Consider the following 16,571-nt stretch of genomic DNA (forward strand, 5'->3'; position numbering starts at 1 on the left):
TAAAAAATAAGTGTTGTAGACAGTATAATACTGACTGCAAAAGTAATAATATGTACTGAACTTGTCGAAATCTTGATCCTAATTAGTATAACACTTTCAATTTATTAATCTCTTTAAACTTCTTTAATGGTTAATGTGTTTAATTATTTATTTCATTAATCAATTACTTATCTTTTTAATAATTTTTTCAGAGTAAAAACTGACAATGATACTGCTGTATACAAATGCAATGGAAAACATTTGGTTTAGTTTGACGATTGATTATTTTAATTCAATTTCTCATTTGGTATGGGAGATACGAAATCATTTGTATCTTAATATGTTTAAGGCTATAAATATAAAAATAATAAAATCCTAGACAAATTCTCTGACGAGTTCTCCTAACTTTAAACTATAACCATTAATATAGTCATATTATCAAATGTAGTTTCAATTTATCTTGTTATTAGGATAAATTGGATGCTTTTAGAAAAAAATTGAACCTTTTAACAATTACAGAAGAATTTGAAACGAGATTCAGTTCTCACCTTAGTAATGATGTAATGATGGAATGGTAGCATTGTTACGCAATCTTGCACTTTGTACACCACGGGTGATAAGTTACCGCCCCCGTACATGACATGTCATATTTACAAATATTAGTAACACAAAATCCTAGTATGATAGGGGAGCTTCAGCGTAAGGAGAGAAAACGAACATGGCTCCTTCAATTTAACCCCTTGTCTTAAACGCTTGGCTTCGTGCATAAGAAGAGGATAATACCTGCAAAATGTTAAAAAGGATGCTTTGCTCATAAATTTTTGGATTTAGCTTTTTTAAAAGGAGATAAGCACCAACTTAAAATCATGGATTGAAAATTTATGATTGTTATAAAACTTCAAAAGAAGTCCCAATAGACCTGAGAATTAAAATGCCATCATACGGTACCTGGTATGTCTTTGGTCCTTTTTTGAGTAGATAACTAACACTGTTTAAGTTTTCGATGAAAGTGTCAATATCAGGTACTTTCAAGGAAATCCTATCTGCAAGGCTGTATAGTTCCTGAAAAGTAACATGGGTCTTTTATCAGTACAGAAACTATCCAAAATAAAAGCAGCAGGATGAAAAATAAAAGCACGTACAGATACTGAAAAGCAATCCTTCTGTTCCAATTCCGATTGCTTATTGAGTGCATTTAGAAAGCGTTTTGCCTCTTTCTGTTGACTCATCCCACTACTTCGACCAAAATCCACGATTCCATGCTCATCAACATATTTATCATACAGGGACTCTTTCATGATTTCAACAACATCCTGCACCACAATTTCGTTACAAGAAATCAAGACACGAGAAATTCATGATAAGAATTTCTATTACGACAATACCGTAATGTTCTATTGCGAACATACCCCCATCCCTCTAAATCCTTCCATTAATGGTTTTGCCTATAGTTTTCTCCAATCTCTCTACCTCTAATGACAAGGTTACCGTCTATATAATAACATTCCTAGTACTACCCCGTGTTCCCTCATCTAAAATAACATTCTCATCTCTATCACAACTGTCAAAGTTGTGTTAAGACAGACATATTCCACGGACTTGCATTTTACTTTATTAAACTAGACAGACCAAAACAGGACTAGTGCTAAAATGGGGAAAGACGTCAAGAATTACTTATGATCACAAAAATACCTACCAAGTTTAAGAGAAGATTTATCGTATTTATATACATCTGGTTGTACTTTATAGTGGTGAGTGTTGAGTTTTAAAAGGACAAGAGAAAAAAATGGGAGTAACAACAATGAGAATGTTCTGATCTATGTATAAAAATATAAATATGTAAAAACAAAAATGAGACTAACTTCCGAAAAATTCTAGTAGTATACAAAATGCTTACACTTCCAGAATTTAGTTTCATAAAATTTTAATGCTTCGAGAATTTAATTTCTGGGAGTGTGTAAAAACAATTCTGAAACATATTTATGTAATTCTGGAAATAAAAAATGTTAAAATTTTACACATCTGTAGACTAAAATCTGAAATGGTATTTAACCCCATTTACAGGGGTACTTTTGAAAACGTGTGGGATGTGAAGTTAGAAAAAAAAAAAAAAAGGATAGCAAAAAGAAATACTATGTACATTATTAATGCTAACTTCCTAAGATATGAAAACTAACCGTTGCATCCTGGTCCGTTATTTCTACTCTCAAGTCCAGCCGAGCCCGAGCTTCAGCTAGCCGTACTAGACTTTCCAGCTGCCTAGCAGTTATAGGAGTACCGTCAGCCGAAGTATTATGATCCCTCAGTTTTAGGTAAAACTTTTGCAAAATTTCTGCAGCTGACTTTGTCATCCTAAGAATAAATAAAAAGGAGAAAAGGCAGAAAATAAATTCATGGTTCGGTGTTGAGAGGAGAGAAAAAAGTGATAAACTGAAAATCAGATGCGTATTGATTGATAAAAGAGATATAAATGCAAGAGGACAAAGGGCCTTTTATAGGCAACAAACTAATTATTCCCCAAACAAACTCCAAACTAATTTACTAATAAACTTCTAACTAACCATGTCTCTAATATCCCTCCAAAAGCTCGGAGGTGTTATAACACTTCCAGCTTTAACTGAACGATACAAGTATCAAAACAAGTCGAAAGAAAAATAGAGAATGTCAGAAATACAATGGCTGAATTTATCCAAAGTTTAACCACCTAATAAAGGTAGAATCATCAAAGCTTAACCACCACAGAAGGCAAAAGCTATCAAATCAACAAAGGCAACTCAAAGCTTAACCATTAAGCAGAAGACACAACTTAAGACTTAACCATTTAGCAGAAGCAAACAAGATAAATGCTTAACTACCCTAGAGGCACTAGAAAACAAAAAATCCCCCTGCTTAACAATCCATAGCAGAAGCTTACAACAGGACAAACCAATAAACCATAATTTATCCAAAGTTTAACCACCTAATAAAGGTAGAATCATCAAAGCTTAACCACCACAGAAGGCAAAAGCTATCAAATCAACAAAGGCAACTCAAAGCTTAACCATTAAGCAGAAGACACAACTTAAGACTTAACCTTTTAACAGAAGCAAACAAGATAAATGCTTAACTACCCTACAGGCACTAGAAAACAAAAAATCCCCCTGCTTAACAATCCATAGCAGAAGCTTACAACAGGACAAACCAATAAACCATAGCAGCCTAAGTCTTCAAAGACAACTTTTCCGCCATATTGAGAAATGGTTCAGCAAGGACTCTACCATTTGGATCCATTGGGAATTAGAAACTTAATTGCAACCAATGGAACCAAAACAGTGGCATGTACAATTTCTTGATTCACTTGTCCGTGCACTGTAGTAGAGATAAGTGTGGGGTAATGATATCAACCGAGATGCTTCCAAAATCAATATGAATCAAAACACCAAACATTTAGTGTACAAAACTCCCCAAACGGTTACAAGGCACCTTGAACAACTGAAGTATCACAAAAACCAAAAGTACATCTAAACTAAGTTTCCAGCAAGGAACCAACCAGTTAATACTGATCCAACTGATAATCAAAGTTGCAACTACAAGTCAAAACTGGGTGCGCAAAACTTGAACAACATACGTCTTTGAACCTCTCCAAACAGGCAAAATTTAATCTTCACAAACCAGCATGTAGAGAAAATCAAGATCGTACAGGAGGCAAAGGAACAACAGGAATTGCAAAAAGGATTTCACCAGCAAAGGCAGAACTTCTTTGATCAATTCGAGAGGCAGAATAATGTGGTTCTCCATGCTCCTTCGTCTTTCACTACAGTCGTCAACTTGATTGGACACGAATCTTGATTTGAAAGTGAGAAAAAGTCTTGCATTATTTGAACAAGATTTGGTCCAAATGGAACTTGAGAGAAAAAATTAAGATGACGTGAATATTGACCTAGGTAACATGGATGCAGACGTAAAGGATAAAAAACGACTGAAGTGCCTTCACCACCTTGGACTGAGAAACTAAATGGGTGAGGCAGAAATCAATGTTAAGGTTTAAAACAAAAGAGTGACGGGGAAAATGAGCAAACAGTGCTCAGGAAAGCAGAAAAAAATCTCCTTCAAGATGGGTGGTATAGCTATGATACCATGTTAAAATTCATGGTTGAGTGACAAGAGAGAAAAAAGTGACAAACTGAAAATATGATGTGTATTTATGGATGAAAGAGGTAAATGTAAAACAAATACAAAGCCTTTATACAGGTAACAAAATAATTACTCTCCTAACAAATCTACTAATAAACTCCTAACGAATCATATCTCTAATATACTTAGACCAGAATCATAAAGAATACAAGACATCAAATCACCTGGGAAAGACATAACTCCTCGCATAAGCAATGTATTTGCGAAGAAGTTGACCAGGTAATGGAATAAAATCACCGTCTCTTAGTGGGTCAAGTCTCAATCTTGAAATTAAAGATCCAGATCTAGATCTAACATCCAAGTCTCCTACAGGTTCCGCATTCTGTGATACAGTAGCTCTGGAATCAGATGTATCTGATAACGAACAATATTTACCGTTAGTAAATCTGGATTTACCAAAATGTAGAATGCTCTAGCATATTCGAAATTAATGCCAAATGGAGAGGTAGTAAAATAACCTCCACGTCGCTTTTTCAGTGCTGGTGAAAGTTGTCCATTCCCACCATGAAGCTGCGAGATACAATTGAAATATTAACCTTTAGAACCAAAAGAACAATATACGAAACACGAGATCAAATGAAAAATAATAAAACAAAAATATTGAATGGAGAATAAAATTGATAGAAAAGTGAAAACATGTCTACTGAGGGAGGATAGATTGCCGTACAGCAAGAACACTAAGATCTACCATGCAGAAATCCAATGTGATTTCAGTACGCCACGAGGCAAATGATATTTCCTTTCCCAAGATTCATATCACTCTTCGTGGTTTTCTATTGGTTCTTCTGTACGTCATGTCATGTCTATAATACATCTTAAGTTTAAACTTATTTAATAATTTAATTCCCTTTTAGACAAGACTAGATTCTAGATAAAGAAAGAAGTCATGCGAGGGTGGAGTTAAACCTATAATAATTATGGAGAGACGAAAGTCATTTGATAATTCATATCCTCGACATAAGCAGAAGCTAGAAGCTATAATCTGGAGAAAACAGCATGTCTCATAATTATTGACTCGCACAGTCCCAAAAATTCACTATAGCATCATATATTGCAATAGAGTCTGGGAAAATAGCTGAAGTCAAGCAGAAGGTGGAATAAATCAATATGTACATACAAACAAACAAACAAATTGTATGGGGATAAAATAAAACATAATGTTAGGTTTCTGGGTATGCAACCTAACTAGAACAAACACTCTCGCACTAACGAACAAGAAATAACACCGTAAAAGAATGGTCTCTTTATTCAATTCAACAGGAGAACATGTACAAACAGTAACTCGGGAGCCTAATCCCCTCAATCTAACGGGAGCCTAATCCCCCTCACAGGCCAATGTCCTGTCTTTACACAAAGAATACCAAAACTCCCTTCTAAGTATGAATAGAACTCTATTTATACAAGACCTCCCTTCCCGTCTTTCCTTAGCAGTTAGGATACTAACTCTGTATTAACTCTTCCTTCTCCTCTCATCCACTCTCCACTCCCTAACATTCCTACCATTACATCCCATTGCATAACAACCTTGTCCTCAAGGTTGGAATCGTGAAACCCACTGACTACTGCCCTCCGATTCAGGTCTGGAGGCTTGGATGGTGGCAAATCATCCTCCAATGACTTCCATTCTTCCTGGATTGTATCAGCTTCCAGCATTCTGGTCACTTCTCCAAAATCATACGCCCTGATAAAACGGTCTTCGATGTCTTTCAATGCTTCAAGCAGCGCTCTTCCCCTGCAGGTGTATCACGAACTGCAAGCCCCCTTTGCTCCCCTTGGTTCTCGTGGCCACATCCACCTCCTTCACTATTTCAACACCACCAATCGCTTGCTCTGCAACACCTTCACTGTTACTTTTATTATTATTATTCTTTTCAACACTCACCACTTTGTGCTCAACCTCTTCTCTTTTCACCCGCGGAAAAACTGGTTCGTGAAAGACCCCTGAATTTTGCTCCAGAACCTTCTTCATCTCCTGTTGTTGCTTCCCCGTCAGTCACTAGCTTCCTCTCTCCTTCCTATCACCCCAAATCCCACACCAAGGTCCACGCTTCTACTTCCTTTATTTTTAGCAAAGCTTCTGGCTCTACCAACCTTCTAGCTAATGTGGGATCCCCCTATGATTACCTTCTTCCCTCCTTGACTGAACACCATATTTAATTTCCCCCAGTCTAGAGTTATTTCTCCCATCTTAGCTAGCCACTCCACTCCCAGTATTACATCAACTCCCCCTAGTTCGAATAAGTGAAACCTCTATGCTATCTCGGTTTCCCCTATACTGGTCACGACTCTCTCAACACAGCCCCTGGTTTTCTTCCTATGCCCATTCCCCAAGCTCACCTGGTACGGTGGGGTATCCTCCATGGGTAAACCCATTTCTTCTACTAGTTCCTTGCCTATGAAATTGTGGCTCGCGCCACTGTCGATCAAAATCAACATCGTTTGGTCCCTATCACACCGTGCAGCTTCATCGTTTTTGGCTGAGGAAGGCCTCCAGCCGAGAAAGCGGACAACTCCATTTGCTTCAAGTCTAATTCTGTCTCAGCTCCTTAGTCTCCTCCTCTTCATCCTCCGCCAAAATAATCATTCGTAGACTCTTTCTGGGCAATGGTGACCTGGACCGAACGGTCCCCCACACCTGAAACACCTTCCCTCCTCTCTCCGTTTCAAGAATTCTGAGTAAGGCAGCCTCCTTCCGTACTGACCCAACACTCTCGGCAACTACCGATCAGCCTGGGTTATAGCGATTTGTCTCGGACCGGTCGGCAACTACCGATCAGCCTGGGTTATAGCGATTGACCTCAGACCGCTCGGCAATTACTGATCGGCTTGGGTTATAGCGATTGGCCTAGGTGTCACCTCACTGCTCGTTCGCCCCCACGACGACTGGTTCTTTGTCACGCTCCAGTTCCCAGCCTTTGCCTTGTCCTGGGCGTCCTCGACATCCGTTGCAATTCACATAGCCGCCGTCAATTCTTGCGGGTCATGGGGTCGGACTTGATTGCGGATGCCTTCTTGCAGTCCGACGAGAAAGTACCCCAACAACTGCTCTTCGAGTACTCCCTTCATCTGTCCCACCAAGATTTCAAAATCTTGGACGTACTCTTCCACAGTCCCCGACTACTTAATGGCCGCCAACCTTTCAAAGGTTGTACCCCTGTTCCTTCTTCAAATCGCACCACCATTGCTCCCTTCAGACCTTCTCAAGAACGATTTTTGGCTTTCTCCTTCCAGAATCTGAACCAATAGTCAGCGCTACCCTCCATATTGATGTAGGCTAGGCGCACCTTTTCCTCCTCTACCACACCTTGCAACTCGAAGAATTTCTCAGCCCTGTTAATCCAATTCAACGGGTCGAGTCCCTCAAATACCGGTAACTCTACCCTTTTTCTCCAATTGGGTAGCCCTTCCTGGCGTTCGCCCTCTCTCCCTCCAAAGTCTTCTTCTCGCCTCCTCCTGTTCTCATTGGCGGACGCTTGGCTTTCGTCCGAGTGCCCTTCCTGGTTGCAGTTGCGTCCACCCAAGATTCTCATAACTTCTTGCAGGTCTTGGCGTATCGCTGTTGAGTCTTGACGCAGCGCTGTTGTCTCCGCCTTCATCCCATCCGCTGCAATTTCCATTGCTTCCAGTTGCCCTTCTACTACGTTTAATCTCCCGTCGATTCTCCCCTCCATTTCGCCTTTCTCCCCCAATTGGATCCAGCAGGTCGGACCAATTGTTAGGTTCCTGGCTATAAAACCTAACTAGAACAAACACTCTCGCACTAACGAACAAGAAATAACAATGTAAAAGAATGGTTTCTTTATTCAATTCAACAAGAGAACATGTACAAACAGTAACTCAGGAGCCTAATCCCCCTCAATCTAACGGGAGCCTAATCCCCCTCAGGCCAATGTCCTGTCTTTACACAAAGAATACCAAAACTCCCTTCTAAGTATGAATAGAACTCTATTTATACAAGACCTCCCTTCCCGCCTTTCCTAACTGCAAGCAGTTAGGATACTAACTCTGTATTAACTCTTCCTTCTCCTCTCATACACTCTCCACTCCCTAACATTCCTATCACATAACTAACTTGAAAATTCAATTTTTCATGAGAAAATACCAACGAAGACAAGTTAAACTTGGTCAGTAAGATGCTAGAGGAGGTGAACTCATGTTGATGGAGGAGCAGAAGAGACCTTCCTTGCGCGAGTAGCGGTTTTTTAAGTAACAGGTAAAGGAAAAGTTTGAGTTTCTACATAAGTGGGGGAGTGGAACACTGAAACTGGGGGAAAAATCACAAAGAGTGTTGCCCAGTAAAACAACAACTACCATCGCCCATCATAATAGCAGTTTTTGGGTGGAACCACAATGCAATCACAACAGCCGATTGGATTGGAGGATTTCTGAGACACCAATATGGGAGCTATTTAACAACTCTTTCCCGGTATTTTACTCCATCTCCCAATCATTGAAAAAAATTTCATCAAATACATCAACAATCAATGGGATATGAATATGGTTGACAGCATGCATTTATGCACATGCAAGCACCTAGACAAAGTAAGAATACAGTATTCACTTACTGCCATAATGTGGTCCGAGAGTCGCTTGTCCAGAAGTTCATCGGGTTTGTCCAGCAGTATGAAAATTAAATCAAAACGAGACAGGAGAGCAGCACTCATTTTCAAATTTTCATTTACAGTTTTTGCTCGGCTGCAATAGGGGTATACCATTCACTTGGCTGGTATTACTTTGATAATAACTAATATGATACAAATTAAACAACCACAATAATCCCTATATGACTTGGACAATCTTCCACCCTTGAACTAGATTTTAAAAGTGAGTTTTAATGTTTGACAGCCTTAGTCCAATTTTAAAACTTCATGATTGGTGTCTCTGATCCTAATTATAAAGGAGGCGGTGTATAAAGGAAAATTGCAAGAACAAGACAAAAATAGAAAATGTTACTTATAATGACCACCAGCGGGATTTGCAGCAGCTAAGACAGAAGTCCTGGATGATAAACTTGCTACTAACCCCGCCTTTGCGATAGATACACACTGTTGCTCCATCGCTTCCAGTAAAGCCTGTATTATCACCATATTTTTACAGTAAGGTTTAAAACATATTTACAGAAACTAGAAACAAGTAACCAGAGAACAAACCTGATGCTCTGAAGACATTTTATCAAACTCATCAATACAGCACAATCCACTGTCAGCCAACACCATAGCACCTATCATGAATTCCGACAACCATTCACAGAAAATACAAACTAATCTTTTGCAAGGGATCATAGCAAAATCAGTTAGATAGCGAACAATATCCTTTCGTTATCTAGGATAGCACAAGAAAAAAAAAACTTGTTCCCCTTTTTTCACCTTACTAGCTAAGATAAACTAACCTACTATTTCTGCATAGCTTAAGAAAACAGGACAAGCACGAAAAACAAAACAAAGTCACCATTTAGACTACCGTGAAAGAAGCAGCCCATATACTGCTTGGCCAATCAATGACTAGATAATAAGGCCCAATATAATTGCTACACATTCTAAATTTCACATTTACGATATAGAAGCAAATATTTCAAAATATGGAACAAATAAGATCAACCTGAAGAACCAAACAATAAAACATGACTAAGAAAAACACAATTGTTTAAAGCTAACCTTTCCACCATTCATGATCAAAGTAACCTACTAATTCTGGAAATAGCACAGTACACATTGAGCCAGAAGATCAGAGTTGGATTGAGTTCCAACCATAAAAAGAATTTAAGAATATAATACCTGCTTCAAAAGCATAGTCACTTGTCATAGGATCCTTCACTACAGCTACTGTGAGGCCAGCTTTTGTTGTGGCATTACCACAGACATAGATGCCACGCGGAGAAACTGCTGCAGCAGCTTGTAGCAACTGGCTCTTACCTAGACCAGGATCACCTAGAAAATCAAAATTGCAATGTTAGCAGTTTGTTATATCACAACCATAATTTTTGAACATTTATATTTATTCATTGTGCCAGCTTCAAACTGAAGAAAACATTTTTTGACAAAAAACTCCTCTGCAAAAAAATATTTGGAAGATTTGATTTGATAGAAGGTAAGCATACCAACAATTATGACATGAATATCTCCCCTCACAGGAACCTTGTTCTGATCCATAGAATGCTTCCGCACACCACCAAATAATGACAGAGTTATACCAGCTGTCAAAATAAGAACAAGTAATATTACAATGAGATTCAGGATTTAATTACCAATTTTGAAACTTTTTCCCCAAATAAAACAAATGGATAATCAAAAATAGCCTGAGTGACATTCTTACCATACAGTTTCTAACAATGCACATGTCAACCAATGGATCATGAGATAAAAGAGAACAAAATCATGTTGGACTAGTTAGATTGTGACGTTTTGAATGGGAGACATCAACAAGGTAATTCCAACAATTATAGATAGCATTGACACGTTACATTTTGTATTATCATTACGTTATACTATTTAGAAAACGGATACACCTTGCCTATCAATCCATATTTTTTAAAATTAAATGTACTTAAATATTTGGTTGAGTTTTCTTGTTGAAAATAAAACATGGTGAAGTAATGAAATATCTCTCATGGAGGAGTTATTAGCAATAATTATCAGTAATAAAAATTTGTGATTGAGGGATGATCTTTATCATCAATTAGAAGACAAAATGTCTGAAAAATGGATACATGAACAAAGAGTATATTCTTAGGAATCCTCACATCTAAGATTCTTCATCCATGTATTCGTTTGAGTCGGTCATCGAGGCGAACTTTCGGTTCTGATACCACTGATGAGTCTTTCAAGGAAAATTCACCAGGGACACAATACTAATGAAACTTGAGTTAAACCCATGTAAAATAGTTGACACCATCTTTAACCTAAAACCTCAATGCAATGGATTTGTGAATCTTCTTCCTTATATGTTGTCCAATTTTCTCATTTTTACATAATGTTGGACTTAGACTCGTATTTTGAGTAACCATTATTAGTCCAAAAGTATAGATATTTACCTTTAACAAGCTCATGCCCATAGATGGATGGGCATATAGATTGAAGGATTTGGCGAAATAAATCTGAACCGTGTTCCCGTTTAAACTTTGCAACAAATTCTAAATCCTTTGAAGAAAATGAAAACAAATCAAACAGCTCAGCTGGCCTAGTTTTGGCATTAGAGTCCTGCAGATCCTGAGATGTGGACTGTGACTTTGAATTTTTTATGGATACAGCTTCAAGATACAGATAGTAAAATCCTTGGTTTCTGTTCTTTGACTTCCCTACATAAATACCAACAAGCATAAGTGAAATGGCCTGAAAATGAAGGAATTTCCTTCTTATGTTAAAGTAATTCAGATATTTAGAGCAGAGATAAGTCTTATCCGAACAAAATACTGAAAATAGCAACAAATGCTATAGGTTTTCAGACTCCTGCATCAACAGCAGCAGAATATTTGTATAAATTTATCCAATGAACAATTTTCTTTGGAATTTAAATTTGTAATGTTTGAAGAAATACATGTTTAGAATACTTCTCATGCGTCAGGTTTTGTCGACAGAAAAGCAGTTCAGTAGCCTTCGAGAATTAAGCAAAAAATTGGGCAATCCAACATCAGAGGGAAAGAAGAAACTCATGTTCTAAGGAAGAATATATAGCGGGGATGCTAAGACTGTGACTAATGGTGTTTCAAGACTTCATCTTTGACGGAAGCATTTTATTACCAGCGTCAGATTTCCAGGTCATATATAGGTCAAATATAACAGTTACGTTCATGAATTTGCATACAACAGTTTTAATACCAGTGAACACTGAACACATAATTTAAAAAATGCATATTAAATAAAGTTTGGTTATCTATGCTCACGAACTTACATTTGATTTGTCTTCAACATCTAAGCAAGTCTTAAAACAGGGAACCATAAATGGTGGATAACAAAAACATGCAGGCTTAGGCTTAGGCTTAGGCATACCTCCTCCAATATCCATGTAATTGTTAATTCCTCTTATAATTCCAGTAACAGTAACCACATCTCCAGGTATGCATGCATCAACAAGATCTTGGCTAAGCTCGCATTCCACTGTTCGAGGTACCCGTCCTTCTTCATGGTCTTCATGTTTTAATAACTCTTGAACTCTATTGCGGCAGGTAAATCAAAACAGTGTTTTAAAAGACTGAAGTTCTAACAATGACTATGGGGAAAGTGATGTCAAATGTATGTGGAAGAATAGAGAAAACGTGTCAAGCACCAGACTCACCTTATTTTTTGGAAATCAATGGTTTGAGCAGTAGACCGCAACGGATTAAAGATTTTGCTCTTGCAGCCGTTCAAATTGCAAGTTGATGGTGGAGAATACTTTCCATCGGGAAATATGCGTGAAATTGTTTGTCTACATTTACAGCATTCAAAAAACATTTGCACCACCAGCGGCCTGACAGTGCTGACTTTCACAGCAGTACCACGAACTGAGACCAGTTTGTCTGTAAAATCACCAAAAGATTATAAAATATCATAATGACTCTTTATCCTATACAATGTGAAAGCTTCAACCATGGCAACCAACCAAAAAATAAATAAAAATATGAAAACGACTATAATGATTTTCTGATATACCAATGTAAGCTGCTTTTAAGTTCTTCAGCGCAATCATAGTTTTAGGACAGTTATGAAGACGAACATCAACCTTTGCACCAAGCACCAGATTGTGATTCTCCCAGTTGGAAAGCAAAACCTGTTTCCAATTTATTATTTAAATAATATAAAACCCTGGCCAACATTAAACAAGCATTTATTTGCGCAACAACGGAAGTGACTTCAAGCATACCTTATGTACAGCAGCATTCATGCATGTGAGAGCAATTTTAGGTTTCTCCTCTAACATTTTATAAAATTCCTCATCATGATAAATCTGTTGGAACTGCTGAAAGTCAAGCGACAAGGTATTGTTTCCATAACCACTTTTCACCTGTTGGAACCCAAAAATTATCCCCAGGAGAACACACAGGCAAATATAACACTGTATCCAACACTAGGAGTCAAGAAAGCTTTAAAATCCAAAAGAATAATGATTCTATTTGTTTGTCTCCTCCCCGTGTTTTCACAAATTAAAGTTATCAAACACTGATTTAACAAGGAAAATTTTACACTGTTAACTAATCCTTATAAGCAAATAGTCTATCCATTGAGAGTGTAAAGAACTTTTCCAATGTAATCTAATCATAAACTGTCATGCATGGTAAGTTTGTTACCTTTTACATAACTAACTTAACAACGGTAAATACTGAGTTGTTTGTAGCAGTGCATAGAAATCAAACCAAATCTTATTCTGTTTTTCTACTTTATTTATTCACCACCAGTGTCCATAAGATACTAAGAAACAAGTATAATTCAGTAGAAACAGATGATGTTTCTGCTGTTCGTTAAACATTCATAGCTTGTTTTGACGACATATGTAGCAGTTAGACAATTCAATACGGCAAACGCAAATCAGAAACATGATCCAGGTCTGTTATTTAAAAATTGAATTCGCAAGTTCCGCAGTGAATGGATTGAACAAATATATCGCAATAATAACATGGAGGAAAAGATTTAAAGACGGAAGAGAGATTGCGAAACCTGAGAAACAAGGTTTTGTCCCACCAGTGAAGAAAAGAATGAAAAAAGAGAGGAAGCGAGATTGTTCCAGGTTTTCTCGACGGTGAAGAGCTGTTCAGGAAAGTAAAAGTCGAGTACTTCCATTAACCCGAATGGGTCCACGGATACGCATCCGATCCTCTGCACCGTCTCTTCTTCTGGTGTTCCGTGCATCTTGTCTTCGATTGCGTTCTTCGTCGCCTTTCTTTTATACGCAAAAGCTTTTGGTGAGAATGAGAAAGTTCATTTTTTTTCTTGGCGGGAAAATTAAAAAAATAAATATGCGGCGCCAAAAACCTACAACAAACAATGTTATGGGCTTCTATATATATTAATAAAAAGTGAGTGACATGAATTTTTCTCTACGACTACATATCTCTTATTTATTTTTAACCTTCCTTTATTGTTTTCCAACTACAACCCTTACCATCTTTCCATGTTTGCACATATTTTATATTTATATCTCGAAAACAATTGAATCTATTGCGATATGAAGTTAATCAATTTTGGATTTTATGGTTGAGATTGAAAATGTATAAGTACGAGTTCGTTGTTAAAATTGATTTTGCTTTTAGGTTTGAGAGAATGATGAATGGGAAATTAGTGTGGCTTTAGTAAGAGAGAACATAGAAGATATGTTAACATTAGAAACGAAGGCAAGTGTTAATTAAAGGCTTTGTCAACAAGTTTTTGATTATTTTTCTATTTCCATTAGGATGGTGCAGTAGTGTCAACTTAATCACTTTATCTATCTTTTTCCTTTCATCCTCGTGGTAACCAGTATTTTTTATTTGCTTTAGAATCTTTAAATGTTACTCTTGTGTTTAAGTTGAGCTCATTACATTCATATAGACTTTATTGGAAATGTTTTTGTGTGTCAACAATTTTGACAAAAGGTCTTCCAAGTTTTAAATTTTGTCTACTTAAGAATTGATATAATTATTTAATTTAGTAATTAAATATGTATTGTTTTGTTGTTTTAAGATGTTTATAGAACAATTTTCTACTCTAGAGAAGGTGAAGAACAAGTGAAAAATATCTCTAATGGTAGTTAATCAAATGCAGGAGAATCAAATAACATTCTTATTAACGTAGAAACTGAAAGTTCATTTCAAACAGAAAATAACAGTTGGAAAAATATGCACTTCAGTCATATGAATCATTTTAAGAGACAAAAAATATATGGAAAGTGGAATGTCAGTTGCAATTATTGTAGCTCAAAAGTTTTAGGGGGCAAGACAAGGGACATCACACTTAATGACCCCGTAGACAACTCTAGATTAATTAATTATTGCACTTTATAATTCAATTAAATCCCAAACTTCACAAAAAAAAAAAAAAACTCTTTTAATTATTTTCATCAAACAATTGGTATATACACAAAAAATGTAATATAAAGTATTTACAATTGTTAAAATTAGATTTCATCAACTTCATTATCATGGATTCACAAACATTTTAAATTAATATTCAAGTCCAAATAAACTCACCAACATACTTAAATCATATCTATGACAACTTTGAGTATCTGATAACTCATCAAATTCAATATTCAACAAACAAACATGCATTAAGTTAAGAGTCTTAAGACTTAAGATTATCAATGAATCATATTTTATCCCTAGATACGAGTCACATTAGGCATTCAATTTAAGTTTTAGGTTCAAGTCATATTTCCCCATATATTAAGAATCACAAATTTTGAGTGATCAAGCCACAACAAGCATTAAACATATAAATCAAATACTAATTTTGAAATGAAAAAGCATATGTATTAACATCACAGAATTCAAAAGATTCAATTTATTACATCTAATATCAACAAACAAGATTAACTTTCCATGATAGAGAACTTAGGGTTTTACAAATTGAAGAGATATGGAGGAAATGAAAACCAAAGAGAATATGTAAGTTTCTTCAAAGGTTCTTAGTAGTTGCTTCATGCTCCAATTACGCATGTCCTTCACATCAACACTTTCAATTTGTAACACATCTTCCTCTTTGACCCCAAAAGGGAAAAACCACCATGGATGATGGACGAAATCCAAGAAGGAGGGAAAGCTTTATAACACTTTAAACAGCCTCCAAGATCATCTCTCAAGCATCCTAGTGATTCTATTCATGTAAAAATGAGAAATAATTGAAACTCTCGCAAAAATGAGTAAATATCTACTTTCACATATTAGAACTGAGAGACTGATCCATTTGCTTCATTTTCATATAACAAGACCTAAAAATTGATGCCTATAACTTGTAACTTGTTAAACGAGCCATATTTTTGTCTGGTGACTCAAATACTACAAGTTTGGATTGTCATTTTCACCCACTGAGAAACCAACTTACCCAACCACTTAGCCTGGAGCTCAATGGTGGTTTCTTTGTTGTTCAAGGATACTCAATGGCAGTATAACCCTATAGGTGAGTCTTTTCTTCATTTTTGCAGCCTTGAGTGCGATTATAAAGTTTGTAAAGTGGGTATTTGTTTAAAAATCACTCTTTCTTGTTTAATCATGTGGTAACATGGCAACGTCCATGCATGGAGGAGCAATCCACCTCTCATTCATGATGGGGTGAACGATAAAAGTGACTCTGATAACGACATATCTCGACAAGGGACAAGTAAATAACTTGTGTATAGACAAAGAAGAAAAGTAGAACAATGTCAATAACATAACCACCGACTGGTGATAACAGTGGACATAGGTGGCGACACTATTATAACTTAATAGAGAGACTTGGTGTTTTCGCTAGGTTTCTTGTATGTTGTTGAAA

The 16,571-nt window shown here is 36.7% G+C and overlaps 1 protein-coding gene and 1 pseudogene across 1 annotated transcript; both read right to left on the reverse strand.

The window, feature by feature from the left end:
* Window positions 1-503: 503 nt before the first annotated feature.
* On the reverse strand, window positions 504-13,993 carry MCM8 (minichromosome maintenance 8). Its single transcript, XM_047306843.2, has 17 exons — window positions 13,782-13,993; window positions 12,991-13,131; window positions 12,780-12,897; window positions 12,424-12,646; window positions 12,138-12,301; window positions 11,183-11,446; window positions 10,250-10,345; window positions 9,927-10,079; window positions 9,303-9,373; window positions 9,106-9,224; window positions 8,718-8,847; window positions 4,611-4,662; window positions 4,317-4,506; window positions 2,157-2,331; window positions 1,122-1,292; window positions 928-1,041; window positions 504-762 (listed from the first exon to the last, which is right to left on the reverse strand). Exons 1-17 carry the CDS (start codon window positions 13,971-13,973, stop codon window positions 712-714), a joined length of 2,424 nt encoding a protein of 807 aa, XP_047162799.2. The 5' UTR covers window positions 13,974-13,993; the 3' UTR covers window positions 504-711.
* Window positions 5,152-8,708, reverse strand: LOC148198040 (uncharacterized; annotated as a pseudogene).
* Window positions 13,994-16,571: the final 2,578 nt, after the last annotated feature.

This window comes from Vigna umbellata, chromosome 5 (genome assembly GCF_029865625.1).
Source record: "Vigna umbellata cultivar VRB3 chromosome 5, Vumbellata_1.0, whole genome shotgun sequence".
Taxonomy (NCBI): Eukaryota; Viridiplantae; Streptophyta; class Magnoliopsida; order Fabales; family Fabaceae; genus Vigna; species Vigna umbellata.

What these genes read in the sequence shown, in the direction of transcription:
- MCM8 (XM_047306843.2), bottom strand. Translation starts at nt 13,973, where the DNA reads ATGCACGGAACACCAGAAGAAGAGACGGTGCAGAGGATCGGATGCGTA. An exon ending in ACTGAAAAAGCGACGTGGAG is followed by an intron (nt 4,507 to 4,610) that starts GTTATTTTACTA and finishes GTTCGTTATCAG; the next exon opens with ATACATCTGATTCCAGAGCT. An exon ending in AGGATTGCTTTTCAGTATCT is followed by an intron (nt 1,042 to 1,121) that starts GTACGTGCTTTT and finishes GTTACTTTTCAG; the next exon opens with GAACTATACAGCCTTGCAGA.